Source organism: Vombatus ursinus, unplaced genomic scaffold, assembly GCF_900497805.2.
Source record: "Vombatus ursinus unplaced genomic scaffold, bare-nosed wombat genome assembly UNPS02014794.1, whole genome shotgun sequence".
Lineage (NCBI taxonomy): Eukaryota > Metazoa > Chordata > Mammalia > Diprotodontia > Vombatidae > Vombatus > Vombatus ursinus.
Window position 1 is genome coordinate 16,756,116 of NW_020954572.1, and position 26,868 is coordinate 16,782,983.

The following is a 26,868-nucleotide window of genomic DNA, read 5'->3' on the forward strand; positions in this document are numbered from 1 at the left end:
CATTTATTAAGTGCTTATTTGATAAATGTCAGTTGCTGTGCTAAGCACTGGGGACATAAACAGAAAAAGAATGCAGCCCCTGTTCTCAAGGAGCTCATGCTCTTAATTGGCAAAGACAAGGTGTGTAGAAGCTTCAGGGCAGCCAGGAAGGCTGAGGAAGTCCCAAGGGTTCAGCTACAAAGCAGATGGCAAGGCCCAGAGTCTTAGGATGCACTGAGGTTGCCAGCCCCATTGGAATGGCCCAGCACTATTTGGGAAAGGGGTCTGAGGAGGAGTGGGAGCTTAATGGCACTTGTACTTCTGAGCTTAGGGTAGGAGCTGGAGCAGATTCTGGGACTGAAGGGACCAGGGTCCTGGGAGTCTGGAACTTTATGGGGAGGAGGAAGGAAAAAGGAAGTCAGGATCATAGATTAGAACTGGAAGGTCCCACAGAAGTCCTTAAGTCCTCCTTCTCATTTTACAGATGAAAGAAACTGAAGCCCAGAAAATCGTAGTGATCTGCCCAAGGTCGGTCAGGATTCAAATTCAGATTCTCTTGACGCAATGCCCCAGGGCTCTTTCCACTGTACCACAATGCCTTTTAGATGCTTAGGTGGTTGTCTAAAGCAGGCGGTTCTTAATCTTTTTGGTGTCACAGACCCCTTTTGGCAATCTGGTGGAGCCTATGGACCCCTTTTCAGAATTATGTTTTATAATACATAAAATATATAGGATCACATAAGAAACCAATGGTACAAGTCTGCATGTTGCCCTCTCTAGGCTACTTTTATTAATCCGTTTGTCCTACTTCTCCTCTCCCCCTTCTCCCTGCAGCTGGCAATCCTAGAGGATTATGCTGACCCTTTCGATGCTCAAGAAACAGGTGAAGGCACAGTGGTGCCAGCAGGACCACCAGAGAAGATACCAGAGAATGATGGCTACATGGAGCCCTATGAAGCTCAGAAGATGATGGCTGGTGAGCATCAGGGAAGGCAGGGCAGCAGACGGTAGAGATGTAGTACAAGTTAGGCAACAGATTTGAGGGAGACGAGGTTTTCCTAGTTCTTAGCACCTTATGTCTCCTTTATCCCAGCCTTGTACCATAACAGAGTCATAGCGTCCAGAGCTAGAAGGGGCTGTAAAGTTTACATTGCCTCATCCCCTCACTTTACAGATGAGAAAATGCTAAGTGATCTGCACAGTGCTTAGCACAGTGCTAATATAGTATATTTAGTATATGGTAGGTGGCTAATAAATGTCTATTGATTGATTTGCCCAGTTGCACAGGTAGTTAGTGGCAGTGCCCAATTTTGAACCCAGGTACTATGATAATTTAAGGAAGCAAAAGAAATGTAGGACATGACCCTTGGCACTAACCTTTGAAAGGGAAATGGGATTTATACCATCAGAGATAATGCAAGATAGGATATAATCAATTGCTACTGTAGTACTGATAAGAAGCATTGGTCTGGCCTTTGGGGATATTCATAGTTGCTGGGAGTGCAGAAGGAAATAGACAAGACCATGAAAGAGACGTGGAAGAGGCCATTAGAGAGTTAGGAGAATCAATATAAGTCTAGTCAATAGGGGGAAAAGCCAGTGTGGCATAATGTATAGAGGGAGCTGACCTCGAAGCCAGGAAGACCTAGATTCACACCCTGCCTATGACACAGACTGGCTATATGGCACTGGTCTAAGCCACTTAATTTCTCAGTGCTCTGGGTGACTCTCTAAGACTAGAAGGTGCCAATCTGGACTAGGAGAGGGCTTTTCCTCACCTGGGAATTCTCTTTGCCAGTGAAATCACAGGTCTAGTTTCTTGTCTCCCATCATAAGGACAAAACTTCATGGAAAGGGGGTGATCAGCAGTAGCAATTGCCGTCAACAAGGAATTCTTTGGTTGTGAGTGACAGTGGTTCTATCTTGTACCTCAGGAAAATGGGGACGGAAACGGAGCTTTCGCTTCATGTCCTCATGCTGGACAATCTTGGGTCCTGTGACCACCTCACTCCATTAGCCAGCCCTTTTTTCTCTAGGCTTTCCTTCTTCGACTCTCCCAGAGCCCACGTGTGAAAATTATGTAGTTCTGGTGTTCAGCCCTAGAGCCAACTCCATTTCTTCTCTGTGGGAGGCTTTGATTGCTTCCTTAGAATGGCAGCATTAGACCTGGAGTTAGGATAGACATGAGTTCAAATCCAGGCTCAGACACTTATTAGCAATGTGACCCTGGGCAAGTAACTTAACATCTGCCTCTGTTTCCTCATCTGTAAAATGGGGATAATAGAGCACCCTAACTTCCAAGGTTGTAAGGCTCAAATCAGATAAGAATTGCATAGTGCCTGGCCATAGTACGTGCTGCATAAATGTTGTTGTTATTATTATTATTATTATTATTATTATTATTATTTAGGCTAGCTGCCAGAGGTGAGACTCTAAGCTAGCTAGGGCTTGACATTCCTTTCCTTTCCTCTCACTGCCTCACCGTGGCAGAGATACGAGGCTCCAAGGAAGCAACTGCCAAGCCCCTACCCCTTTATGACACACCCTATGAACCAGCAGAGGAAGGGCTCACCCCCGAAGGTGAGGGGACTGGTCGGCCCCGGGAGTCCCGTCTACCTGAGGATGATGAGAGACCCCCTGAGGAGTATGACCAGCCCTGGGAGTGGAAAAAGGAGAGAATCTCCAAGGCCTTCGCCGGTAAGTCTTGGGACAAGGAAAGGGCAGGCTTGAGAGGGAGGACTCAGTATTGTCTCAGGTGTCTTGTGGGCACCATCCTAGAAGGCTAACCTCTGGAACCTCAACTACTACCTGACCCCAAAGCATGGAGACGCACAGAGCAGGACAGCACAATACAGGGCACCTGTTTAATTGGAGAGGTGGGGAGATGAGATGCTTAGGGAGGCAGAGACATCTTCCTGCACCCCAGGACCCATGTTCCAGAGACTGGCTGTTGGGCAGCTCTGGGCGTTAGGGGTTGCTTTCTTAGCACTTTCTTCCAGCCTCTGTACTCTTAAACTGTTATGTCAAAAGCACCCCTTACTCTCCTGCACCTCAGGTGTACCACTCTGAGGCCTTGAGCCAGGGTCAGGTAGATTGAGTAGTCTGGGAATGGAGGGATTCAGGAGGCCAAAGGGGCTGGGTTCTGGAATGAATGAAAGAGAAGGTGATCAGCAGAAATGTTTACTAAATACAGATTGTGTGTCATAGTGGGGTGGAAAGGTATGTGTGAGTGGAGGGGGCAGGAAGGATAAGTGGGTGTTCGAGGCAGGTTAGAATTATTTATTCCAAAGTTTTTCTGTAGAACCCCAAGCTTGCTCGTCTGGTGTGAGGAAGATTATTGAAGGGAAAGATGGTAGTTAAGAAGAAGCAGAGTATGGAGGCTGAAGACTCCTGGATCCCAGATGTACTCCAGCTTCTGAGTGACCCTGGAATCTGTCTTAGGGAGAAAAAATAGTGGGGCAATAGGGGAGGGAAGAGGTCCTGAGAAGGAAAAAGAGTAAGGGGGTATACTCTAATTCCTAAAGTTAGGAAGAAAACACAAGCCCTTTAAATTCTGTTAGCCATCTGCCACTCACCCTGCCTTCTTCCTCTCAGCCCCTCCCCAGGCCCAAAGGGAATGGGCCCAGCCCCCTTCTTTCCCCTCTACCCTCCCAGGGTTGAGCCCTTAGCTAGACTGGGAAACCACAGGTTTCTAATTTGCTTCCTAGGAGCCCAAGTGTGTGTGCAGCTGAGGATGGGCCAGTTTATCTCCTGAAGTCTCCTTGGAGAATCAATACTGTTTGTATTGCTTAATGGGAAAATCTATGCTCGTCATTAGGAAACCTCGTTAGCAACCCCGTGGCCGCCAGTGGCATCACTCCTCTAATTGGCAATGCTCTGGATCTAGGGGAAAGTTAAATTTTAATAATGTGTTTCTCCCCAAGTCGTATTATTGACAGGCTGGGATACCTGACCCCACTCTTTGGAACTAAGTATGGGGAGACAGAAAGCAGGGGTTATAAAGAGAGGGTTACAAAAGCCTCTTTTGAAGGACTCCTCTCATTCTCTTGTCCTTGTATCATTTTTTTCCTAGTCATTAATCAGTGCCTAGATTAGATGGCTCTTTCCCCGAGCCTGAATACTTCTACCCTCTCCTGCTGGTGGGCCCTTCAGAGCCTCAAAGGCTTGCAAACAGTAGGATAGGGAAGAGAGAGGAAAACCTAGGCTAGCAAAAAGCCCCCATGTCTTGCCTCTTCTCTTCCCTGAAGCTCCAGCCTAACAGGCCAGACCAGTCCTTGAAGTACTTGCCAGTGACTTCCAAGGGGCTTGTACTAATGCTGCTCCCCAGTCAGTCAGCCTCCCATTCTGTCAATGAGGCCGTTCTGAGAATCCCCTTGTCTCTGTGCCATGTCACATGCTCTGGCTCTCTCCCACTCAGTCCTCTGCACATTCTTCCTTCAGGCTCTCCTGTACTCTGGGTTTCTGTGTCTCAACCTCTATTTCTCTCTGTCTCTATCTGCTTCTGTCTCCCTACCTCTGCTTCTGGCTCCAGTTGACATTAAGGTCATCAAAGACCTACCTTGGCCACCACCTGTGGGACAACTGGACAGCAGCCCTTCCCTCCCTGATGGGGATGGGGACATCTCTGCTCCGGTCTCACCCCTCCTCCCTGAGCCCAGCCTGGAAGACAGCAGTGGTGGGTTGTGAGACTGGGGGAATGTTGGGAAGGGTGGGTCCTACTGTAGGCTCTGTCTCAGGGTTCTGAGGCTCCTTCCTTCAGGAGAGCATATGGAATGGGGGAGGGGAGGAGGGAAGAATAGAACAGAAGGGAACTATGTATTGAAAAGGGGTATAGAGGGTGAATAGGGAATTCCCCCTTCTTCCATGCAGCTAGAAATTTATGGGTTGAAAGGAGGGATCCAAAATTCTTCCCTCCTGGGTGGAGGGGCAGGTCTCTGTTATGGCCCAGGGCCAGCCATTAAGGCCTTGTAGTGCTTTGAGGGGGCCCAAGGCACATACCCTTACCCTTACTACAAAATGTATCCAACTTCTTTCCCAACTCATTTGTTTGGGTTACACATTATAAATCTTCCTTTAAAATCTATATGTTTCTGAGGAACAGGAAGGGCTAATACATTGAGACCCTAACTTAATGTGTGAATGAATTTATCCAGTTAAATTATCGTGAATGAGGGACACATTGTAGAAGTTCTCAGCCTGGGCCCTATGAACTTGCTTTTTAAATATTTTGATAACTATATTATAATTATTATGATTATATTACATTATAATATAATTACTCCTTAGTAATCCTATGTATTTTCTTTTATACATTTAAAATAATTATTCTGTGAAGGGGTCTGTTTCACCTTCCTGCCAAAGGGGGTCCCTGACACAGAAAAGGTTCTGGACCCTTCCTCTAGACTGAGGAGAGAAGACAAGTGGTGGTATTTGCTGAGAGGAGGCTAAAGAAGACAGAAGGGGGAGGTGGGGAACACCCAAGGCTTGAGGTGACCTCCTTCACAGTATTGCCCTATGCACACATTTGCATACTCACTGCTTGAATAGAACCACATCTCATGAGAGATAGGTGTACTTCTGAGTGAGCCAGTGGGACTCAGGCTATGCAACATACATATGTGTGTGTGTAACCAGCATCTACACTGGCTAACCTCAGCCAGCAGGCTTGCCTTGATCTGGGACAAAAGAGAACAGACAAGACAGCCCAGGCAGCTGTATGTGCATATGGGGGAGGAGCTGAAGAGACTAAAGAAAGTGATTTCAGTCCTTCAGGGGAAAGGAGGGAGGGCAGGCAGGCAAACAGAGGCTCTGGGCAGGATTAGCCTGTCAGGATGGCACTGAAAGGAATCTAGTAATTGTTCTAAGATCGATAAGTCATTTCTGGAGAGTGGCTTGGCAGGGTGATGTGGGGAACGGTAATGAACTCTGAGAAGGGGAGAGAAACAATATTATCAGCATTGAAGCCACCCTTAGGGGGATAGAACAGAGAAGGCTGCCTGGACACCCTAGAGGGAAAAGCTTAAGTGGTTTCTTATGTTCCTTTTCTCTTCTTTCCAGCCTTCCCTTTCCCTTCTTCCCCCCACTTCCTTCCTCCACCTAACATTGTAATTGGGGGCCCTGCATGGAATAATATCAAATACCATCAAATTCTGGAGGGCGGGTAGGCTTACTTTTTCTGTGTCACATATATAGAAACTGAGGCAAGGAGCAGTTTTCTCAAGGTCTTTCAGCTGGTGATGCAGCTAGGAGAGACCATGGGGCCCTTGACCTGCATGAGGTTCCTTGCATGTTCTTTGGTGTCCCTATATTGCCCGTGGGAAGTCTAAGGGATAGGAGATACTGCTCACATCCATCCAAACCTGGATAAAGCCAATTTTTGTAATAGGTGGTGTTTCTTCTCCACAGCCCAGTTTGAAGGGTCCGAGAACTGCTTGTCACCTAGCAGGGAAGAGAAGGGTCGGCCTCTTCCTCGTCTTCCTGGAGGAAACGCTAAGGCATTGAAGCCCCTGAGCATTGAGCCCAGCAGCCCCCTGGGGGAGTGGACAGACCCAGCCCTACCTCTGGAAAACCAGGTGTGAGTGTCTGTGTCCCATTGGGGCTCCCTCCCACCATCACCCTCATCTCTTGCCGAGACTCTTGGACTTGGGTACTTGCCCCCCCCAAACCCAACCCTGCAATGGGAGGCCTCCCCAGGGTCCCTGAGAACAGGCCTAAGCCTGCGGCGTGGCTTGGGACGGGGCATCCTGAGTGGGTACTCCCTAGATGGCTGCAGCCAGAGGGAGACAAGCAGAGACGCCCTCCCTCCTTCTCCCCCTCAGTTGGTACCATGGGGCCATCAGTCGAACGGATGCCGAGAACCTGCTGAGGCTATGCAAGGAAGCCAGCTATTTGGTTCGAAACAGTGAGACCAGCAAGAATGACTTCTCCCTGTCCCTCAAGTGAGTGTAGGTGGGTGGGTGGACTGACTGAGTGAATAATAGGGTGATGGAAGGGGAGGGGGGCCTGGAGGGTTCAAGGAAAGAGCAGCTTTGACATTTATTCAAATTGGGGGCAGGAAAGGTCTCTAAATTTTCTACCTCTGTACCAGGTCAAGTTTTGGGTGTACCTTTCCCCCTTCTTCCCCCCACTTCCTTCCTCTACCTAACATTGTAATTGGGGGCCCTTTATCCAGAAGATAAAGCACAAGGCAGTCCATGGGGCTAAAGAAAGGGCCCTCATTCACTCAGAAAAAGGGGGTATGGCTGGATGCCATAAAAGCTTGCATTGAGTCGCTAGAAGATAAGGCCTAGAAGAGGTACTAGGTGAGCAGCAGACAACACCTGGCCCTCTTTCTCTCTCTGGTTCCCCTGTCATCATGAAGGCAGACCATAACCACTAGGGTCAAAGCAGGGCTTTAACCACTGAACCTGGGCCCCAGGCCTCCAAAAGCCTGGCAGAGCCCATACACCAGGAGAGGTTGCCAAACTGTGCTAGAAAAGAAGATGGTGCTGCCCACCCCCATATCACCATTATAAGAACATCATATCTAGGAAAAGTTGCCCAGGATGGATCACTTAATCAGCACCATCCATTGTCTTCCCTCACCCCCTCCTCAAGACTACTACTCCCAGTAATAGTCCAGACATATTCCCCCTGCTGTAAGTAAATATAAGATATGAAAACTCCTATCTACCAAATACATAAATGTTTGCTTTACAAAAGCATTCACCTAAGATCATATAGGTAGAATCATCATTGGGTCACAGGTTTAGCACTGGAAGCGAAGGTCTTTCAGTCTAACCCCTTCATTATATAGATGAGGAAACTGACCCAGAGAGATGTGGGCTCTAGTCTGAACACTGCCACTTAATCAGCAAGGCTCTGGCAGATTGGAGCCTAGACTCCCAATCTCCAGTGCCATTTCAATGGCTAGGAGTGCACTTAACAAAATTATGACTTGTAGACCATATTCCATAAAGTGAAAAACTGAACTCGGGAGATGTGGGGGAGGGGAGAGGGAAACATTTTGACCCTTTGACAATGCTACTCTATTGATTGGGGGAGGAGGGGGAGATGCAGTTAGGGGGGAGGGGTGTTTCTGGGAGTCAATCTCCCAGGGTAGGAGTGGGCTGGCTGGGGGCTACCTGATGTTGGTAATGGTGGGGTTGCCAATCTGACCCTTATAGCATCTGTCCAACAGAGCCTCATTTGCATATAAATGGACTTCTTTGAAATATAATTATGGTTTCCCATCTCTCTGTAATGGAAGGGCCTTCTCTGGTAATTAAAACAGCTTCCTCCCAAAGCCATCCTCAGCCTCTGGCTAGGGGTTGCAGAGGTTCCCTGGGTCTGGTTCCCTGAGGAGAAGGTGGACTGGGTAGGGCTAGGTCATTTATATGGTAATAGTTCCTTGAGGTTTTCTTCCTGGGGCTCCTTCTACTCTCCCTTTTATTTGCTTTTAGTCTCTGAGAGGGAATCATGCTGTACAGAGAGGAGAAACTGAGACCCAAGAGAGGTCCTGGGTCATCACTGCACCAGTAGCACCAGCCACCAGACAGCTCACTCTGGTCAGACCAGACTTTGAAGGATGCTCAGATCAGGGGCACCTCAGTAGAATTAACTTTGTCCCCGGGATAGGAATGATTCTATCTCATGAGGTCATTGACCACTGGTCAGGGTGTTTGGTCAGGCAGCTAGGTGGGGCAGCAGATAGAGCACTGGGCTTGGAATCAAGAAGATTCCTCTTGAGTTCAAATTGGGCCTCAGACACTTACTAGCTATGGGCAAGTCACTTCACCCTGTTTGCCTCAGTGTCCTCATCTGTAAAATGAGCTAGAGAAGGAAATGGCAAACCACTCCAGTATCTTTGCCAAGTAAACCCCAAACAAGATCACAGAGAATAGCACACACCTGAACATCAACAGGGTGTTTTGGTCCTAGGGACAGAGTAGAGTGCTTATAGTTATTTCTATTTCTTTCCTGCCCTTTCATACACCTTATCCTTCTGCCGCCCACCAGCCTCTTTCCTAGTTCCTTATTTTCTTCTGGGCCTCTCCCCTTTGGAACCTGGGTCCAGTCATTGTCTTCCTCAAACTAGCAGATAGATGGATGACCCACCTCCACCTGGCCCAGAAGGCTCACAGGCAGCTGGGGCAGATAGGAGTACTTGTCTTGCTGCTGGCAAAAGCCTCCAGGCACAGTAGAAGAAGTGGGATTGGGGAGAGGGGTAAACTGTCACTAAGGCTTGCAGGGAATTATTTTTTTTCTTCCTCCATTTTACTCTTTGTCCCTTCTTCCTAGCTTCTCTCTCTCTTTCCTTTCTCCCCTCAGAAGTCCTTCTTAGTTAGGGGCCTAAAGAGAAGCCACTTCACACTCTGACCTCCACATACAGAGGAGGGAATATAGAGAAGAGGGAAGAAGGTGGCATTCTTTGGGCCCTGGACCTCACCAAGGAGGGGTGATTAGGATCCAGGGACTAAAAGGCCCTTGGTCCCATAGAGCCTTCTGGGGGAGGATCTTAAAGGAGTAGTAAAGCCGAGATTCAAGGGGGCAGAACTGCTATGGGGTAGGTGAGGATTGATGAAGTTAAACTGTCTCTCTTCCAATCCCTAAATCCATAGAATCCTATCCAGGGTAATCTGGTGTGCATACGCATGGTGGTGGGTAGAGTACATTATATTTTCTTCCCTCCCCATCATGCTAACATCCCCAAAACATCATGCAACGCCTGAATAAGGCTGTTATGGGTCCCTACCATTGGGTTTTAGGCATGGTGCCTAAAGTTCAGGCCAAGTTCAACTGGGAGTTGAAAACAAACTCCAAGATGGTGTCTTGGACTTTTTCATCCTTGCTTTTCCTGGTGACTCAGTTGCTTGTCCAGACCTGGACTCCTCTCTTACTCTTTTTGGGCATTTAGGGCATTCCATTCCTACAAGAGCTCTGTAGGTAGACCAGGCCCCAATCATTCCCTTTGCTTGTTTCCTCGACCAGGATTCAGGGAAGGCAATGGAGTATGTCTTCTATCGAGGGAGAAGAGCTGCAGCCTTGAGTAGAGATGACATCATCCCAGACTGATGGGGGTGGAGGGGGGGCAGACAGAGGCCCAGGGGAGGTTCTCTGCCTGGTCTGGCCAGATAGTGGGAGGGTGTGGGGAGGAGCTATCTGAGGCCGAAGACAGGCCTGAGCAGCTGTGGAGGAGGGAGGGTTAGTATGCTCCAGAGGTGGTGGGGAGAGGAATAGCAGTACTATGAAGCTAGGGGAAGGAGGGGGAGGGTGCAATGCAGCAGCTCCCCCATAGCTCCAATCTTTCAGTGAGAGCTAGCTATTTCTGACTTATTCCTACATATTAGGGTTTAGTTGTCTCATCTGATTGCAGCCCCAAGGAGTGTGCCAGCTCCTAGGAGAAACAAATGAACAGCTTTAGAAATCCCATTTTGATTTGACTCATCAAAGCATTCTCCTGGCTAGCCACCACCCCTAGCTTTTATTTCACCTTTTCTCCTCAAAGAGGTATTGTAAGCATAGGTCAGGTCTGAGGAGGTTCTGGTTCTCTGGTGGCCATGCTGGGGGAAGCTGGGTCTTTCCTGCATTCAGTCACACCCTCTAATGTCTGCACGCATCCTGCATACTCACACATTCCTGTCCCACCCAACACTTTCAGGTAGTGCTTATAGCTGGGACTTCTTTCTACCTACTCCTACTCTGCTCACACCTTTTCCCCATCTTTCTCCACCACCTGTGTACACAGCAGCTCTCCCCATGACCAAAGGTCTCTCTCCAACCTCTTTTCCTTTTCAGCTTTTCCCCCTTCTTCACAGTCCCCTGGGACTGGGAAAATCAGGAGATTCCCCCAGAGTAGCAATCTACTCTTGTTAGCCATGGGGCAGGAGGAAGATTGCACCAGCTACACTGGAGTTTACCAAGCTCTCCTCCCCTCTTTCCAGGAGCAGCCAGGGCTTCATGCACATGAAACTGTCTCGGACCAAGGAGCACAAGTACGTACTGGGCCAGAACAGCCCGCCCTTCAGCAGCGTCCCAGAGATCGTACACCACTACGCCAGCCGGAAGCTGCCCATCAAGGGGGCCGAGCACATGTCTCTGCTCTACCCTGTAGCCATTCGAACTCTGTAGGGCCAGAGGATCAGCAGCCATCACAGACCCAGGGCTGAAAAGTAGCCCCCACCTAGGATTCTCTTTCAGTCCCTCTGGCCCTCCTCCAACCAGCTGTTGAACTATAGCTTCTTCTTGGGAGAGAACCTAGCCAGAACCTAGGCTGCCCCTAGGGACCCCTCTCTCTTCCCCTTGTCCCCCTCCCATTCCATTTTCCCCCAGAGGCTGAGACGAAAGCTTCTTTAATTTATTCTAAAAGGGAAAGTCAATCGGGTTTTGCGGGTAGGGGTGATGCCCCGAGAGAAGAGAAAATGCCTTGGGGCAATGAGTAGTTGGGGGTAGGGAATCCTTCCCTTTCTAAGGTCCTCTGGAGCTGGAAGCGCTTCCACCTCCTGCTGCTAGGATAGTTTTGGCCTCACAGGCAATCAGGGGTCACTGGGCCTCCGTGGCACCCTCATAAGGTTTCAGGAGGTCCAGGATGCACGACTACACGACCTTCTCTAAGACTGGAACCTGAATGGCGAAGAGGGCCTCAGACCTCAGCCCTGGCGCCTGCAGAAGCTCCCAGGCGCTTGGGGGTCTGTTGGGGGATGGGCATGGAGCAGGCTTTCTGACTATTAAGTGGCCATCGCATTCTGTCTTAACTCAACCTCCCACAACACTCATCTCCATCCTCAAACTAAAGAGGTCCCTTGCCAAGTCTCTGAGGTGAAGGGGAGAAAAAAAGAGGCAGAAATTAAGAAGATGGTATTTGGTGATGCCTGGCCTTGGGGACCGGGGAAATGGGGAGGATTTGAGGGGGGACTGAGGGAGCCAGTTCTGCGGGTTGTCCTCCCTGGCTCAGCGCCAGCATTATTAACCCCCCACCCCACCCCGGCATCGCGCCTGTCCGCACCACCCCCCCAGGATGAGGACTTTGGGGGAGAAGAAATGCTACGGCGCTGGGGGTGGGAGGGGATCCGCAAGCAGCGAAGCGCAAACAGATTCTGTTGATAAATCAGTATCGGAGCCGACACTGAACGGCTGTGAAAAGCACTTTGCCGAAGCATCAAGTTCTATTTTTTTGACTAGATGTCAAAACATTACCCTCTCGCCGCCCCCACCCCGGATTGCGCTGGGGTCGGGGAGGCGTCTGGCGGCGGCGTGTCGGGGCTTCCCCCTCCCCCTTCCTCCCCGCTGCCCGCGCCTCCAATACTGCGCGTAAGAGCAAGACTCCCCGAGGAGCGCGTTCAATTTCCTGCCAAGAATCATTTGTTAGGGAGGAGGGGGAGCTGGAGAGAGAGACAAAGAGCCGGAGACAGACACGCAGGGAGAGGGAGGGAGGGTGGGTAGGCAGGAGGGGAAAGGAAGGAGACCTTGACACACGAAAAGCCGTGCATCGGGGGAGGGGGGAAATCCGGTCCCGGGGCGGGGGGTTGGGGGTGGGGACTGCTAGGACAGGACGGAGAGGTTGGGCGGGTTTGCTTTCCTTTCGCATTTCTGCCCCGGCCACTCCGAGGAGACCAGCCGTAGCGCTGCGGTCGCAAGGAAAACGGGGTTGAGGGCAGAAGCCAGCGCCCAACTCATCGGGCAGAGCCTGGGACGCAGCTCTCAGCCTTGCCAATGGCCACAGCCGCGGGCGCAGCGCCTGCCAGCCCTGCCCCGAGAAAGGGGGGGACGCTCCAGTGAGTGCCCTCTGCCCCCTGCTGGCGGCCGCCTCTAACTGCGAGCGCGGGAGAGTTTGGGGAACCTCCAGGGCCTGGTCACTGCCGGCCGGGATCGGAGGCAAGTTCAGCCTCTTTTTTTTCTTCGACCCAGAGCTTTGGAGCTAGAAAAAGACCTCAGGGATTTTATCTAGTCCAGGGGTTCTTGGGGGTTGTTGGATAGATTTCAGGGGGCCAATGAACTTAGCGAAAAATTACATTCTTATTTTCATAACCACTAGCTATCTGAAATTCAGCTTTTCTTTAAATTATTTAAAAATATTAGACTGAGGATCCTGTTCACGACAAAAAAAAAAAGGTTAAAGGACCTCTGATCTAGTTCAATCCTTTCATTTTAGAGATGAGAGGTACAGAGAGAGACGGACGTGCAGAGTGTCAAACAGTTATTAGCAGGGTATTATTGGTCAGACCGGATCTCTCTGAGGCCACAACCTGGCCTGAAAAAGGAAGCGAGGTAATGGGCAGTAACTACAAAGTTGGTTGAGAAATAACCCTTATACCACGGAGTTAAGCTTATCACCAGGTGTACCTCATCATAGCACTACTCGCAACAACCGCGACAGTACAGATCACGCCAAGGGCCAGGGGCAATATAACCAAAGAAGCTCCCACGTGGTTCTTACAGGAGATCAGAGATATCTTCCAATCCTGAAAAACCCTGGAAAGTTTTCCGTGACTATCCTGGACTGGCCTGTCAGTCCTATTGCATCATGATCAGCCCGTTTTTCCTAACCAGAGAATCTTTGTGATGGTTTAAGGGTTTCCTCGTGTGGTGTTAGGTACTTCAAGACAGGGCCCAAAGCTTTTTCCTTTCTGTCTTATGTAGGTCTCTTCCCCTAACTCCCAAGAGAATCTAAGTGTCCCTTGAATAAATGCCCTCCCCCATTCTCAGCCATTTGCCGGGCTCCCTGTAAGCGTGAGTTTTTTTTGTTGTTGGAAAACCCAACTGAGTATATCTATGGAGTCTGAGTTCTCTTAAGGTAATGTTCTCCACATTCTCAGGAGGGCAGAGTCCACTTAGCACTGACAAATGGGGCTTGAGAAAGTTCAGGGCCCAAAGAAGAGTAGGGGGAGTGGACCAGGATGACAAAGATTCTCTAAGTATTGTACCCTTTACCCCCAAGCACTGCCAGATAATTCCCTCCTCCTACGACTCCACTTACTATGTTTATGTATAGCATTTAAAGGTTTAAGAAGCATTTTCTTCACAATAACCCTGTGTGGTATTTAATGCAAGTGTTATTCCCATTTCACAGGTGAGAAAAACAGGCTGAGATGTTGAAGGTTGCCTAGGGTAACACAGCTAGTAAGAGACAGAATCAGGATTTCAGTGTGGGTTCATTGTTCACAAGTCAAAGACTCTTCACTACAGTTTGATTCCAATCTCAACTCAAAATCACTTGCATCTCCTTTCACCTGAGGAGACCTAAACTTTCAACAGATTTGAAATAATTTTGCTCATTTTCCCTGAGGGAAGTTTTTGAGTATCAGGGGTCATGTCTAGTAAATGTGGGAGACTGGATAAGGAATCTTTTATGAGAAAATCTTAGGTTTCTTTCCCTTAGTTCCCTCCCAGGTAGGAATCACAAAGGATGTGACAGATTGGGATGAGTCTTAGTCCCCAGAATCACTGGGCACAGCCCAACTAAGACATCAGCACTGCCCAGCCCTGGATGTTCCTGATGCAAACATCAGCTGGGTCAGTGTTCTTAGGTTTAGCTGGCAAGAGGGCAGAATTAAGAGACTCCAGAACAAAGAAGGGCAGAAAAATGATTTATTTGCATAGAACAATAAATGAATGGAATGAAAATATTCCAGCTGGAATGGGGGAGGGGAGTTACCTGAATGAATGGAAGACTGGGATAGAAAGCCCCAGGCCATGGTCTGTGTTGGAATGAAACTGGGGCTATTTAAAAACATGAGACAAGACTGTACAACTGGACTAGGATCCTGAGGGAAGGCTGAGTGGGGAGAGGAGGGAGAGTCCTCAAGTCCAAGGAAAGGTAAAATGGTCCCACTCTTGCCTCTCCTCCCCAACCATCCATTGTTCCAAAGCCACATCAACCCAGTCGCAGAATCTGAGGGGGCTAATATCTAGCATTTGGATAGCATTTTAAGGTTTGCAAAGCTATTTACATATGTTTTCTCACATACATGGAGTGGAGAGAACTCAAAGGTGCCAGCATCTGTACTCCAGGAATATTCCTACCCCCAACTGCAGGGAACAGCACTGAAACAGCAGACTACAAGGAAACGGACTATTTTCTCTCCTCCCCTCCTCCACAGCCCCCCCACAAAAAAAAAAAGTAGTTTCCCTCCACGACAGCCTGTGATCCTCATGTTTCTCTCCCAGCAACCGTAGTGGTTTCAGGTGAAGAGGCTGGGGCATAGCCTGGGTTCTCATGTGTGACTGCAATCACCTGAAGCCCCAAATACTCAGCAGGTAAGAGGAGGGCTGAGTTAGGCTTAAACAGGAGCTGTTCCTTGAGCTCCAGCTGAGCAGAGGTAGGCAACGAGAGGCTCTCTATCTGGCCTCAGAAATTCTCGTAATGATGGGAGAAGTGAGTCTGGTCCTGCTGGTTGATGAGCTGACAGGCCTTCTCCACGTTTTTGGTCATGCCAGGGGGGCCACAGCTGAACACTCCAATTTTCCGCACCTGGAGAGAGAAGGCAAGGGAAGGACTAAAGGGAAAGGGCTAAGCTGCTAGACTGGCATAGTCTGAATGGCTATGGTGGGGAAGGAGTCAGAAACCAAAGGTGGGATGGGGAAATAGCTGTCAAGGTGAAGAGCCTGAAAGAGCGGCCCCCAGAAGGCATGAAGGAGGAATAAATAAGCTGAGGCTAGTCACTAAGTGACAGAGTTGGGGTTAGAATCCAGGGTTTTCTGATTTTTAGTCTAATGTTTTGTTTTGTTTTGTTTTGTCTCATTTCAATTTAACAAGTATTGATCAAGTACCTACCATGTGCAGGGCCCTCTGTTAGGCATTGGGAATATAGTCATAAATGAAAAAACTGCCATATTTGCTATTCTCCATACACGATATTCCATCTCCTTCCTCCATCCATACACTTGCAATAGACTGTCCCCCATGCTTGGAAAACACTCCCTCCTCAACTCTCCTTCTTGGAATCCCCATCTTCATTTACCTTAAATGTTGCCTCCTACATGAAGTCTTTCCTGATTCTTCTATTTATTAGTTGTTGAGTCATTTTTCAGTCATGTCTGACTCTTCATGACCTGATTGGAAGTTTTCTTGGCAAAGAATACTGGAGAGATTTGTTATTTCCTTCTCCAGCTCATTTTACAGATGAGGAAAGTGAGGCGAACAGGGTTAAATGACTTGCCCAGAGTTACACAGCTGGTAAGTGTCTGAGGCGGCGTTTGAACTGGGGAAGATAAATATTCCAGATTCCAGGCCTGGCACTCTATCCATTGCGCCACCTAGCTGCCCTATTTATTAGTGCTATCCCCTAATTACTTTGTATTTATTTTGTACATGACTCACATTTGTCTGTCTGTTGACCTGTTGCTCTCCTCCTCCCAGCCCCAGTGAAATGTTAGCTTTTTGAGGAGAGGGATTGTTTCATTTTGTCTCTGTATCCCTAATGCCTAGCACCATGATACTTGGTGAATAATATGCACTTAATATACAATTGTTGAAATTAAAGATAAAATGAAATTATTAATTTAAAAATTAGTTCTGCTCTTTAGGAGCTTATATTCCATTGGAGCTTTCTGTTACACTATACATTTTCCCACTTATTTTAATCATTCACTGTCCAATCAATCTCAATGGCAATTGGCCATTAAGATAAAAAGAAAACACTCAATGGAAAACAATGTCCTGCAAAATGCTTAATCTGATGCCAGATACGTCTATGGAACTTAATCATCAAATGTTAAATATTGTGTCTTATCTGTAACAAATGAATGAATCAATGAATGAATTAGAGATAAGAACTAGGGTCCCGCCCAGGAAATAGAGCTCAAGAAACAATTCCTGTGGTTCCAGCCTGGTCACCAGAGGGAATATTACAGAATCTACTCAGACAACTATTCATGGAGAAATCTCTCCAGATGAAGAAAGAGCAGGAAGAGTTGGGAGAATGTACTCAGTGAAGCCAGGGAAATATGGCACTCAGTGACTGTGCTGAGGGGAGGCAAAGCCTGGGTACATGGTCACCTGAAGGAAACCTGTGTTTCCACCAAGAACAGTGAAAATTATGAGAGATAGCTTAGTATTTGGGCAGTGAGTAGCAATACATATAAAAAATAACTGCCATTTATACAGTGATTTAAAATATACAAAGGCTTCGTTTGAGTTTCGTGACATCCCTCTGGGGTGTGGATTGTACTATCTGACTCTTCATGACCCTGTGGACCATATCATGCCAACACCTTGGTCCAGGGGTTTTCTTGGCCAAGATACTGGAGTGGTTTATCATTTTCTCCTCCAGTGGATTAAAGCAAACCAAGGTGAAGTGACTTGCCCAGGGTCACACAGCTAGTAAGCATCTGAAACCTGATGTGAATTCAGGCCTTCCTGACTCCTAGCCTAACACTCTATCCACTGAGCCACCTAACTGCCAAGTACCACAAATGTTATTAGCCCCTTTTTGAAGGTGGAGGAGGGCGGCTAGGTGGTGCAGTAGATAGAGCGCAGGTGTTGGAGTCAGGATGACCTGAGTTCAAATCCAGCCTGAGACTCTTACTAGCAGTGTGACCCTGGGGGCAAGTCACTTAACCTTGATTGCCTCCAAAAAAAAAAAAAAAAGGAGGAGAAGGAAGAAAAAGGATAAGAAAATTGACATGACTTGCCCAGGGTCACATAGCTCCCAAATGTCTGAGATAGGACTTTGAAAGCAGGTCTTCCTGATTCGAATCCAGCATGCCACGTGCTATGAAAGGCATTTTGCTGCTAAGGTCAAAAGGCTGGCCTCAGAGCCAGGAAAATTGGGTTCAAGTCTGGCGTAAGATACATACTGGCTGTGTTAATCTCAGCAAATCATTTAAAAGTGTCCCTCCACACTCTCCAAGGGTATACTGAACTTGATTAAAATGTAATTGGGAAATATTGGGAAATATCTAACAAAATAAAATTATAACAGAGATAACATTATATTTTAAAACCAAGTCAATATGTGGTCATAAGGATCCTTACGTACAGATTTGTGGCCTTTCTACTTGAGTCTGACACCACTGCTGCAGACAATTCTCTGTGCTTAGAAGTTGCAGAGAAGGCACTGACCTCACTGGTAGAGGACCTCCCTCCTCACATGGGAGTTCCCAGTACCAATGCAATCACAGGTCCAATCCCTGTCTGTACCCACTACACTATATGGCCTCTCCCTGCAGGGCATTTTCCTCCTGGGCAAGGCAGCCTACCTGGCCTCCTATTCTATCCCCCCAAATGGTACATGATTCCCCTCTCCATTCTCTTCCCCACCTCCTGGAGCCCGGGGCCTCAGTGGCAATAGATTCTGTCTGTTGGAGAAGTCAAGGGAACTTTCCCTAGGACCCTGAGAGGGTTAAGGTCTAGGTACTTACATGTGGGTGGACCTCCTGCAGGGAGCTGAAGAAGGGGCCAAAGGGGGGCCGACCAAAGTGGGTGATGGAGCGCAGGCCGGTGAAGAGGCTCCGGTTCAGCACCTTCTGGAAGTGCCGCTCACAGATGTACTAAGAGAAGGAAGGAGGGAAGGAAGAAGAAAGAAAGGACGGAGAGAGGAAAGGAGGAAAGAGAAGGAGGAAGGAAGGGAGGATTTATTACATGCCTACTATGTGCCAGGTACTGGGCTAAGCACTTTTCAAATATAATCTCAATTATTTATCGCAACAGGTAGGTGATGGGGATTATTGTCACCATTTTACAGATGAGGAAACTGAGGCAAACAGAAGTTAAGTGACTTGCCCAGGGTCACACAGCTTGTAAGTGTCTAAGGCTGAATTTGAACTCAGGTCTTCCTGACTCCAGGCCCAGCACAAGATGCCTGTAAAAATGGGGCCAGGGATGGTGTAGAGAGCCCAATAGACCAATTATGTTCTGGGAAAGGGGAGATGAATGGAACTAGGAGTGAGAGCAGGGCCAAGGCCAAGGCCAAGGGCCAGGGCCAGATATGACCTCTTCTCTGAGATCCCAGTTAGTTCTTACCAACATGGTGGTCCTAAGGTCAAACTTCTCAGCCAGTTGGGTGATGTAGATGTGCACAGACACCAGGTCCTGCCGGTCATTCTCCTCCACCTCCCGGATGATGTCTGCCAGCCACTCAAACTGCCTTTGGGTCCTCGTCACCCAGATGAAGTAGATCTAGGGACACCAGCCCACAATCAGTCTTCACCCTCATGGGACATCAAGCCTTGAAGGGTGTCTCCCCACACTCACACACCAGGAATCCCCCTCCTCCTCATAACACCTGTTAGTCCTCTCTAGATATTGCTCCAGGAGAGGGACAAGATTAGAGGAACTCCCGGCCAAAGGACGGGAGTTTCTGCAACCAGAAACTGAGGACATAGACAGCGTGGGAGAAGGAAGGGAGCTCAAGAAGGATCCTGGCCTCTGATGGGAGGGCCAAAGCCTCTCACAGGCAGTCTCAGTCTGTGGAGGAGGGCAACACAAGGCAGATTTTATCAGGTAACTGAAGTTGTTAGCCCAGGGACAGAGGGTTAAGGAGTCTTTGGAGCATCTACCGTAGGGTGTGATGGGGGAATTCTGAGATATGGGGAATGTAAGGCCCTTGGAAGGGAGCACTTTTAATATTTGATATTTCTAGCCCAGGGATTTTTAACCTGAAATATGTGAAACTTGTTTTAAAAAATATATATTTCTAACAATGTTGCAATATAATTGAATATAAATATAAGGAATTCTATTCATTTTATCATATACATTTAAAATTATTTTCACACACACACATATTTTTTTTTGCTAGGCGATGGGGTTAAGTGACTTGCCCAGGGTCACACAGCTAGTAAGTGTTATATGTCTGAGGCAGGATTTGAACTCAGGTCCTCCTGACTCCAGGGCCGGGGCTCTATCCACTGCGACACCTGGCTGCCCCTAAAATGTTATTTTGAGCAGAGGTCCATAGACTTCACCAGATTGCCAAAGGGGTCCAAGACACAAAAAGGATTAAATACCCCTGTTGGGAAAGGGGGAATGGATTTTCCTCAGAGGGATGGTACAGGGGTAGGGAATCTGCAGCCTCGAAGCCACATGTGGCCCTCTAGGTCCTCAGGTGCGGCCCTTTGACTAAATCCAAACTTCACAGAACAAATCCCCTTAATAAAGAATTTGTTCTGTAAAACTTGGACTCAGTCAAAGGGCTGCACCTGAGGACCTAGAGGGCCACATGTGGCCTCAAGGCCACAGGTTCCCCACTCCTTGTCTAGGACCTCATAGGCCTGTTGAGCTGGCTGAGTATGCCCTCCCCTTAGTCCACTGAAGCATGTCCAGGCTCCTGGCTACCAGTCTATAGGGGCTCCCTAAGGGAGACAATGTCTTAAGTATCCTCAAGAAGGGCTCTAGATCTGTATCTACAGGACAGGGGACAGGGATATGGGCTATGACTACCCTCAAAGATGGGAGGGAGCAAAAGTAGGATTGGTTCTCAGGCCTTCCTGAATCTAAAGCCCACACTCTATTTGACATGGGATCAGGCCATATCTAAAGTTGTTCACTTGTGGGAGTGGACCATACTGTCCATGATGCACAGGTTCAATTGCCCACAAAACTATGGGGCGTAGGTGAGAGGTCTTCCATATACGGATCTTGTTCAGTGCAGGGTCCCTCGAAAGAAGGAAACAGCAGACCCCACAGATGAACTGGTACCTGACATTTCGATGCTGAGGAGCGGCAGTTATGGACAAGCAGGAGGGAAGGGAAAAGAAATGGTTTAGCAGAGGAGGAGAGCTCACAGCCAGTTCTCTGTCATCCTCAGACTGCTGCTTGAGTAATGGGCTGTGCCTCTACCCAGCACATTCCTGCCCCAGTGACTCACCCTACCGAGCCTGGGGAGGCGAGCAGGGGCCTGCCACTCGAGTCTAGGCTGGGGCACAGGGGAAGCTGGGGCTGTTGTACAAATGGAGGCCAAGCAGCCTAGGCTGGCTGAGTGTACCTAGGACTGTGCCCTCCTTTCCCTCTCCAAATTCCTCCAGGAATCTTGCCCAGCCTCCCTGGGCTCCCTGCTTCTACTCCTTGCCGAACCCCCCCCCGCCCCCCCCGGCCCCCTCCTTCTCCCCCCTTCCCACCCCCCCCCCCCCCCCCCCCAAAAGAGATAGTTTCACTCTGCCCCACCTCTGCTACCTCTCCCCATGGCCAAGGCCTGACAATGCTCCAGGGGTCTACTCTATAAGGGGGATCCACCCTCCCCATCCAATCCAACCCCTGCCTGGAGAGAATCTTAGTGACAAATCTTGCCTGGGCTCTTAGCAGAACCCAGGCCCCAGGCCCTGTAGGTGAAATCACAGAACCTCAGAGCTGGAAGAGTCCTCAGAGGGGACTTGTCTGTTCAGCAAGTGGGTTGTTCCTAAGGCAGTCTGATCTATATTGGGACTGCTCTGATTAGTAGGAAATTTTTCCTTACATCAAGCTCAGGTCTCTTTATAGTTCCTACTTCTGTCTTCAGCTACCAAGAAAGACAAGTGTATGCCAATGATAGCCCTTCCAATACATAAAGGCAGCTCTCATGTCCTTGGGCAGCTAGGTGGTGTAGTGGATAGAATGCTTATGTTCCGGAGTTCAAATCTGGCTTCAGACACTTCCTAGCTGTGTGATCCTGGGCAAGTCACCTAACCCTGTTTGCCTCAGTTTCCTCATCTGTAAAATGAGCTGGAGAAGGAAAGGGCACACTACTCCAGTATCTTTGCCAAGAAAACCCCATGGACACTATGGTCTTTGGGATCACAAAGAGTTGGACGTGACTGAACAATAACAACTTCAGATATGGCCTGATGCCATATCAAATAAAATGTGGGCTTTAGATTCAAGAAGATCTCAGATCTAATCCTGCCTCAGACACTTTCTAGCTGTGTGACCTTGGGCAAGTCTCTTAACCTCTGTCTGCCTCAGTTTCATCATCTGTAAAATGGGGGTAATAATAGTACTTACCTCATAGGGTTATTGTGACAATCAAATGGGTTAATATATATAAAGTACTTTGCAAACCTTAAAAAGCCGTATAAATGCTAGCTACTATTAATGTGAGGGCCTTGAGAGCACAGCCTGGTTTTTGCCTTTCTTTGCATCCCTAGCACAGAATACAGTGCCTAGCATATTGATTGTAGTGGCTTAATACATGCTTGTTGATTTGACTCTATTGGGGCAGAGTAGAATATAACCATTTCTTCTCTTATTTTGGACACCATGCTTCCCAACTCAGCTAGGTGGTGTAGTGAATAGAGTATTTTTATTTTTATTTTTATTTTTTGGTGAGGCAATTGGGGCTAAGTGACTTGCCCAGGGTCACACAGCTAGTGAGTGTCATGTGTCTGAGACTGAATTTGAACTCAGGTCCTCCTGACTCCAAGGTCGGAGCTTATCCACTGCGCCACTTAGCTGCCCCATGAATAGAGTATTGAGACAGGAAGTTTTCCCTCATAGCTGTGATTTGGGGTGACAAAGGGGCATAAGGAGGGATTTGCTACTGTCACAGTTTTTTCCCCTCAGAGTTGGGGCCTGGGAGAGAAGTTCTCACCTTTTTACAGAGCAGTTTGCAGCTTACTGATGACTTGAAGACCAGGTCTTTGAGGATGGAGGCAAAGGGGGTGACCCCAATGCCCCCACCCACCAGCACGGACACCTCAAACTTGTGCCACTCTTGGTGACCCTCTCCAAATGGTCCATCCAGGTATAACTGTCATAAGGGAAGAGAGGGATAAGACACAAGGCAGTCTGACCACCCAGCCTTATCCTGGTGTCATAGATGAGGGGATTTTCAGTAAGGGATAATAAAGTCCCTCACTGTGTTAAGTACACAGTGTTTGAGGGGGATTCTCAGGGTTTCTGGAGTTATTGACTCTGGGTAGAATTTGGAGGAATACTTCGGGAAATCTGCTTCAGGGCTAAGGAAGAGATTCTGGGGTATATGGAAGGTACCTTAGGGTATTTGATGCTGCTGGTGCCTGGTGGGGGTGAGTAGATCTCTCTGAGTCTCGTAGTCCAGGGTCCCACAGCCCTGATGTGAAGACTGAGCATGTCTTCGTGGGGTGCAGAGGTGAGAGTGAACGGATGGTATTCTGTGGTTCCCAGGGCCAGGCAGGCTATACGTACCCACTGCCCTGACTTATACTCAAAGCCCTGGGGCCTCTGGAATCGAAGGTGAGTCACACCTGGGGACAAAGGAGATGGCAAAGGGAGCGCCAGACATGATTACACCTACAGGTCCCAGGAAGCCACCACCTTCAGTCCCTATCCTGCTCTACCTGCTGGGACCACATCACCTGCCTCCACTCCCCACGTTCCATTCCCTCCCTGGGGATGGGAGTGGGGGTAGGGAATTGGATAGTATCACCTGGATCCAACAAGTTGAGGGTGGCCAGAAACCAGAGTGTGGGAGAACCCAATGATGCCTCCTTTTAGCGAATGAACTATGGCTAGAATTTCTCATTGGGTTCCTCTGAGCTCTGTTTCTCATTCCCCACCTTTTTGTCATGACCTTAGACATTGTGGGTTGTAAGGGCAGAAGAAGACATAGGCAGGACCTTGTGTTACACCTAAGGGATTCCCCTGGGACATTCTTGCCATGCCAAGGATGCCCCAAAAGGCTGGATGCTGATTGCCCCAGCATTTCTATCATTGTATTTAGGAGGGTCAGACAATGGATGCTTGGCAGATAGTGGGGGCGTAATAAATGTTTGTTGATTGATTGGGTATGGAGATATGTATCTTAAATAGAGCTCTGTGGTAGTGAGAAAAGAGTACGTTGAAAGTGAGAGGCAAACTGAGCTTCTACCTTTCAGATAGGGAACTCTAGGCTGGAGGTCACTATGAGTAGACAAGGTGGGTGTAGAGCAAATAAGTCCATTCTGCTGCTTTCTTTCTGTGCAACCTTGGCCAAATCATTTAACTCCCCTGGGCCTCAGTTTCCTTATTTATAAAGTGAAAGAGCTGAACTAGCTCTTTCTAGCTCTTGGGTCTGGGAACCCATACTCTCTCATCATCACTTGCTCCTCCAATTTTATCTTAATGTGTACCTGGGCTCTGAAACAGCATGAGCCTCGACCCCTTAACCATCATGGACACTCATGAACACTCCAATACACCACAATGATGAAAAGGGTAGGAAAGACCCAGAACCAAAGTCTGAAGATACTATAAATGTACTGCTCCTCCCACTTTTAGCTATATGTCCCTCCTCTGAGAGGCAGCATAGTGGGGTGGGTAGGATGCTAGACTCAGAGTCAGGAAGACCAGGGTTTGAAACTGGCCTCAGACATTTACTAGCTCTGTGACCCTGGGCAAGACACTTAACTTCTCTGGGACCTCAGTTTCCTCATCTGAAAAACTGAGGGGGTTGGACTCAAAGACCTCTAAGGTCCCTTCCAGTTCTAAATCTTTGACCCTATAACTGTTTATCTTTAGAAAAGGGTTTCTAACAGTGGGCACTGGGTATGTAACACTCTCACTATTATAAGAGCTCAATTAGGAGTCTGTGAATTTGGTTTAAAAACTTTTTTTTTTTAATAACTATTTCAATATAATTGGTTTCCTTTCCAATCTTACGCATTTTGTCTTATACATTGACAAATATTATTCTGAGAAAGGGTACACAGGCTTCACTAGACTGCCAAAGGGGTCGATGACAGAAACAGAAACAAATAATTCAGAACCCCTAGTCCACTGGGGATGCATTATGTACAATTTAGGAAAGGCTCATTGAGCCAGGAACCTTGGAATCATCCATCACTTTCATGAAGGCAACTCTCTCTTCTAGGTTATCCCTAGGCCCTTGGCTGGGACTTGTCAGGAATCTTAGACAAGGATGCTCCCCTGCCTGCATTTTGTGGGGCTTGTGGATTCTTAGCTCCTAAACAGCATCAAGAGAGTCTGTGGTGCGGTTGACCAGATTGACCAAGTGACCCAGACACCTTAGTATTTGATCCTAATCTGTCCTGAACCTGATAACCTGATGAATTACCATTCCCTCCATTTCAGGCTATACCTGAGGGCAGGAGCTCAGCCTTCACCACACTGATTTCCACCTTCTTCCGGCTCAGGCTCACCAGTTTGTCCCCACCATAGATAAGAGCTGGGACCAGGAAGAATATATGGAATCGAGGCAGCTGGATGAGGGCAAAGCTGCCATGAATAATAAGCTGAAAAGACACACTTAGTGAGTACAGCACACATTGAAGCATGCCCCTCCCCATTCACCACTGAGGTCAAGATGAAAGACCCTCAGTAGCAAACCCCTGCTCCCATCCACCCAAGTGCCAGACCCCACCCTCAAATACTAGGTACATGCCCTACTTCTCAGAGAGTCTGAATAAATCACATCTAGTGACTACAGGATCCTGAGGTCAAAAGCTAACAGAGGATGTATGACCATGTTAACAGAGAGGTTGTGGAAGAAATCCCTAACTTTCTAAGCCAACTGAGATGAATGAGATAATTTTTAATGTCTGCAATGAAAGAAATTTCTCCTCTTCCTTTTAGAAAATTGAAAACAACTCTTCACCATTTCCCATAAAGCAACTTGGGATCTTAGTGAAAAGAACTGAGAAGTCAGAAACCACTTAACCCAGCCTTCTTGACTCCTCCTCCATTAAAGGAATTCCTTCTACAATCTTCTTGTTAACTTGGTCCTACAGCTTCTTGTATTGACTGCTTAAGTATCCATCAGGAGGCCCTGATATTGTCTCCTCTTGAGATTCTGTCTAATTCCTATTGTCTTCCATCATCAAGCTTTTCAAGCCAATCATCTCTACCACAAAGCCTCTGTTTTCCCATCTCCAGTTGTCCTGATTTGTATCTGGTCACTGGACCTAGATGGCTCCAGAGGAGAAAATGAGAGAGGCAGCTAGGTGGTGCAGTGGATAGAGCACCAGCCCTGAAGTCAGGACGACCTGAGTTCAGATCTAGCCTCAGACACATGATATTCGCTAGCTGTGTGACCCTGGGCAAGTCACTTAACCCCGATTGCCTCACCAACAAAAAAAAAAAAAAGGAAAGAAAAGGAGAAAGGGAGGCTGGTGACTTTTCATAGCCTTCCCTCACTTAAATCCAATTCACTTGCAAGTCATGGTATCACCTCCATGATGTCATGGTCCTCTTTGAGAATGAAAGACAGACAATGATTTTCCCATCACTTTTTTCTCTCTTTAACATCTTGTGGTCCAGCTTCTGTCCCTGCCCATTCTATTCTATTCTGGTCTTTCAAAGGCCATACACGACCTTCTCTGATTACCAAATCCAATGACCTTTCCCTTCCCCAATCTTACTGACTTGGACCTTTCAATAGCATTGGTCTCTTTTAACCATTACCTCTTTGTCTAGAACTGTGCTAGGTGCTATATTGAATAAGCATTCAATACATACTCAATTGAAACTAAATTGAAAGGTCCTCCTTTACCACCACCTTTCATCCTTCCTTTCTTCAGAATTATTCCCAGATCTCTTAACCTTTCCTCACAGAACTACTTTAAAATCTCTCCAAAGCTCTGTGAACTCTCTCCATTTTCCCCATATACCTCTTTCACAAAGCAGTTGATCACTACTGAATACAATGAGAGGCTGACTTTATATGCCTATTTATGTTCCCAATCTCATGATGACTTTTTTTTAACCACAGGGCTATATTGGAGATTCATCATCAACTTGGGGTTTCACAATGACACCCAGCTCATTTTCTGCCCTATTAACTCTTAGTCTTCACTGTCTCCTTACAGTGAGGTTTTCTGGTCCATGCCAAGTCCCCAAGTCTCTTCCTCTGTACCTAAATCCTTTAATTGTCACCTTGACATTGCTGCTGAATACCCAAGAGATCCCCAAACCCAGGAGCCATATTCAAGTTTAGTGGGAGAACCTCTCATCTTAGTTGTCCTGCAGTAAGGAATAGAAGGGATTAATAGGAGGATTCCAGAACAGTTGAGCCTAGAATTGTC

The 26,868-nt window shown here is 47.9% G+C and overlaps 2 protein-coding genes across 5 annotated transcripts in view; one reads left to right on the forward strand and one right to left on the reverse strand.

The window, feature by feature from the left end:
- The window catches only part of SHF (Src homology 2 domain containing F), a 28,381-nt gene extending 16,279 nt beyond the window's left edge, over window positions 1-12,102 (forward strand). Inside the window, exons 2-6 of one of the 3 annotated variants that reach the window (XM_027869838.1) lie at window positions 814-955; window positions 2,470-2,676; window positions 6,385-6,553; window positions 6,798-6,917; window positions 10,902-12,102. In XM_027869838.1, coding sequence (XP_027725639.1) covers window positions 814-955; window positions 2,470-2,676; window positions 6,385-6,553; window positions 6,798-6,917; window positions 10,902-11,088 — 825 coding nt within the window. In that variant the 3' untranslated portion in view covers window positions 11,089-12,102. The remainder of the gene's footprint in view (window positions 1-813; window positions 956-2,469; window positions 2,677-6,384; window positions 6,554-6,797; window positions 6,918-10,901) is intronic. The other 2 variants (XM_027869839.1, XM_027869840.1) reach the window with 2 other exon arrangements.
- Window positions 12,103-14,468: 2,366 nt separating this feature from the next.
- DUOX1 (dual oxidase 1) overlaps window positions 14,469-26,868 on the reverse strand; it is a 61,323-nt gene continuing 48,923 nt past the window's right edge. Inside the window, exons 28-33 of one of the 2 annotated variants that reach the window (XM_027870139.1) lie at window positions 24,927-25,080; window positions 22,862-23,094; window positions 22,461-22,619; window positions 18,920-19,075; window positions 18,319-18,447; window positions 14,469-15,427 (exon numbers count right to left, since the gene is read on the reverse strand). In XM_027870139.1, coding sequence (XP_027725940.1) covers window positions 15,305-15,427; window positions 18,319-18,447; window positions 18,920-19,075; window positions 22,461-22,619; window positions 22,862-23,094; window positions 24,927-25,080 — 954 coding nt within the window. In that variant the 3' untranslated portion in view covers window positions 14,469-15,304. The remainder of the gene's footprint in view (window positions 15,428-18,318; window positions 18,448-18,919; window positions 19,076-22,460; window positions 22,620-22,861; window positions 23,095-24,926; window positions 25,081-26,868) is intronic. The other variant, XM_027870138.1, reaches the window with a different exon arrangement.